General features: G+C 37.3%; 1 protein-coding gene across 1 annotated transcript in view; it reads right to left on the bottom strand.

Annotated features, from left to right (window-relative positions):
- LOC116377197 (neurofibromin-like) overlaps window positions 1-1,983 on the bottom strand; it is an 11,141-nt gene extending 9,158 nt beyond the window's left edge. The window contains exon 1 of the mRNA XM_031838775.1: window positions 1,729-1,983. Coding sequence (XP_031694635.1) covers window positions 1,729-1,788 — 60 coding nt within the window. The 5' untranslated portion in view covers window positions 1,789-1,983. The remainder of the gene's footprint in view (window positions 1-1,728) is intronic.
- Between the last annotated feature and the right edge of the window lie 1,166 nt (window positions 1,984-3,149).

Genomic DNA, 3,149 nt, shown 5'->3' with positions numbered 1-3,149 from the left:
CACACACACACACACACACACACACACACACACACACACACACACACCTTCAAACAACAAAGACTTCTGGTAACGCAGACAGACCGTCTGCGTTACTCTTCTGAGTTAAAGATTATGTTTATCTACCATTTGTACTTATTAAATATAGCGTGACCATTACAGCAGCTCTTCAGTTTAAGGCTGTGAGTTTAATGTTACAAATATGGATGTTAATAATTAACCGTTCAAGTGTTAACTAACCAGTTCAAGAAAATATAAAAAATCTGAAATTGAGAACAGCAAGTCCACCTCAAAGGTTAGCCAACCTTGGGTGTTCAGGAGTTGTAGCATTTTTTTTTTTACCAACGTTAATGTTCGGTTAGCGTCAGTAAGAAAAATATATATAAACTAGCATTCCTAGTTACGAGAATAGAAACAGAATAGGAGTAGAAAGTGGAGATTGTTGTTAGTTGCTATGATGACAACACACATTAGAAGGGCCATTAGAGTGTTATCCAGAGACGGATGGCTAGCTAGCTAGTTAGCTCATCTTTTTAAGCGGGAGGGACCGTTAGACCCAGAGCTGACCACCAGCACATTATTTGGCTTATTTTTTTTTAACCAGTGTCGCATTAAAGCATTGGTGGAATCAGCACACTAACTAACTCGCCAACTGTATGCTAGTCAGCCAGCTAGCAAGCTGACTCCACCCATGCTTTAATGCTACACTGGTTACAAGAAATATGCCAAACAAAAAGCTGTCAAATGGCGATAGCAATATGTATGTTCTACGTTTTTAACGTGGCAATATGTATATTAATTTATTTAGAATTTGAATTATTTACTCTGACTTCTTAACGTTACTACTCCACTGCTGGTATAAGTCGTAATGACATGTTGTAAGCTGGTTAGCCTGCTACAACGGTCGCAATGGCAACAATACACATTTTTAAAAATGGCCGCCACTCTGACACATACATTTCAATGGGAATACTCCTGTTCTATCTCTATGGTTACTATAAATTAAACAAGTTTTTACAAACATGGATGATATATCTGAGCTAGTACATGTGTACAGTTTCAACATATAAGCAAATAAAATAATAGGTCGTGTAAAGTGTACCTGTAACTAGATTCCTTATAGAAAATAAAGCTTTTATTGTGGTAGTCTCAGCTGCCATACCTGACAGCGGTGGTTTTAGACACTAGAAAGCAGCTCTCACCTGTAATACTCGTGGTTTCATTCACTCACAATGAACACAGCGTGTTAGCAACACTCACATCTTATTTGTTTACATTAGATAGCTATAGGCCTGCTAACGTTAGCCACCTAGCCTGGCACAAGAGAAAACGTTTAGCTAGGGCACTTTAAAAAAACGACACACGGACGTTTAACGTGCAATGTGTCCGGATACATTGCTTTATTGTGCATTATTTAACAAATTTACTGGGGCCAAATCCCCGGGATGCATCTGCTAATTGATCGTGGAGACGAGGTTGCTGCTAGCTAAGAAAAGGAACTCATCATCAGTGTTTTTGCAGCTGGGAAAAGAAACACAGCTCACATTTCATCCGGAAAAAACGACAAAAACGATCCCGGAGAAAGGAATAAACACTCCTTAAATTAGCTGTTTCTTTAATGGAGGCTGGTGTGTGTGTGTGAGTGGGACTTTGATCCGGAGTAAAAAGGGGGCCTCGGGTCTACCTAAAGCTCGCTACACCCATCCAGTGAATCACAAACCATCTTACCTGCTCATCAAATCTAGTAATCACGGCCTGGACCCACTCCACTGGTTTGTGAGCCGCCATGGCCGGTAACGGCTAAAATAGATCCAAAGCTACGGGGCCGGTCCTCACGGGCTTTTATTTATGAATGAAAAAGCTGTCCCCGTGTCGTATGTGGGGGAAAAAGGACGAAAAGGGGGCGAGTAATTTTTCCCTTTTCTGTTTAGGCTTCACCATGCCACCGCCATGACACACCACCGGAAGTCTTCTTCTTCAGAGAAATATTGGATGGGAGGCGTTAGGAGAAACACGACGGGGTCAAGCTAGCTTTCGTGAAGGAAGCACCACATCCAGGAGGACATATTCATAGTAACGGTTGTTCACGAAAATGTTTTTCGTCTTAATTAATAAAAATAACGATTGGAAGGTTACATTTACACTTTACAAAATGAACAACAAAAACCTTATGTCTCTGTTAAAAGTTAATTTTCTGTATGTTAGCCCTTTATGTCTGCTTTTAAGGCTACTAAAACTGTGAAATAGACGTTATAACTCCACATATAATGTGATTTAGATGTTCTGCACAACCAACTGCCATAGTTTTTAAAGTAGGTTTTTTTTTTGTTGTCTTATTTTGAAGTAACACCATCCCTACTTCCGCTTCTAAGGTATACAATTCTGTTAGAATGTTGGATCGTTTGGTGCGCATGCGTGACCTACTACCAGGCCTATCGGGATGTTTTCAGGACTGAGAATGGATTCTAGTTTTCATTAACAATTCTTTGTCCTCAATGTTAGTACAAAAAAAAACATGTTCACAACTTTGAGATTTGATATTATTTTATGTGAAGAATCTAAGTATTTTAAGGTTGTTTTTGACACATAAAAAAAGACTTTATATTATTCCTAATCAGAATTTCTGAATCAGCTTTATTGTTGTAAACACACCAGAAATTTGACTTTTTCGTATCGTAATAAAAGAATAATAAAAACAACAATTCAAGTAGAAGTAATTATAGATTGTTTTTCTCTTCGCTTCGACTCTCTTGCTCAACTTTTTTAGATGTATTTTTTATGTATGTACAGTTTGTGTATGTGTATATATGTTTATTATTTTAAGCTCATGTATAACCTTAAAATACTTAAACATGTATAATACATATGTATTTATATGCTGTATATATGTATATATGTATACACACATATCTATATATATATATATATACATACATATATGTATATATACATATAAATACTACCTAACCTCATTCGACACCACTCACTCACACATTAAACAGATCACATATAAGATGGACACACACACACATTTGTGTCATTACACACATAGCTTTCATTTGAGTCGTGTATGTGGTGTATTACTCTGTCTTATACATAAGTAAGAACTATAGATTAGTTAATGAAGAGTAGCCAGGACTTCATCCTGC

Source organism: Anarrhichthys ocellatus, unplaced genomic scaffold (assembly GCF_004355925.1).
Source record: "Anarrhichthys ocellatus isolate YVR2014 unplaced genomic scaffold, GSC_Weel_1.0 scaffold1006, whole genome shotgun sequence".
In the NCBI taxonomy this organism is placed as follows: Eukaryota; Metazoa; Chordata; class Actinopteri; order Perciformes; family Anarhichadidae; genus Anarrhichthys; species Anarrhichthys ocellatus.
This window is presented reverse-complemented; position numbering and strand designations above follow the sequence as displayed.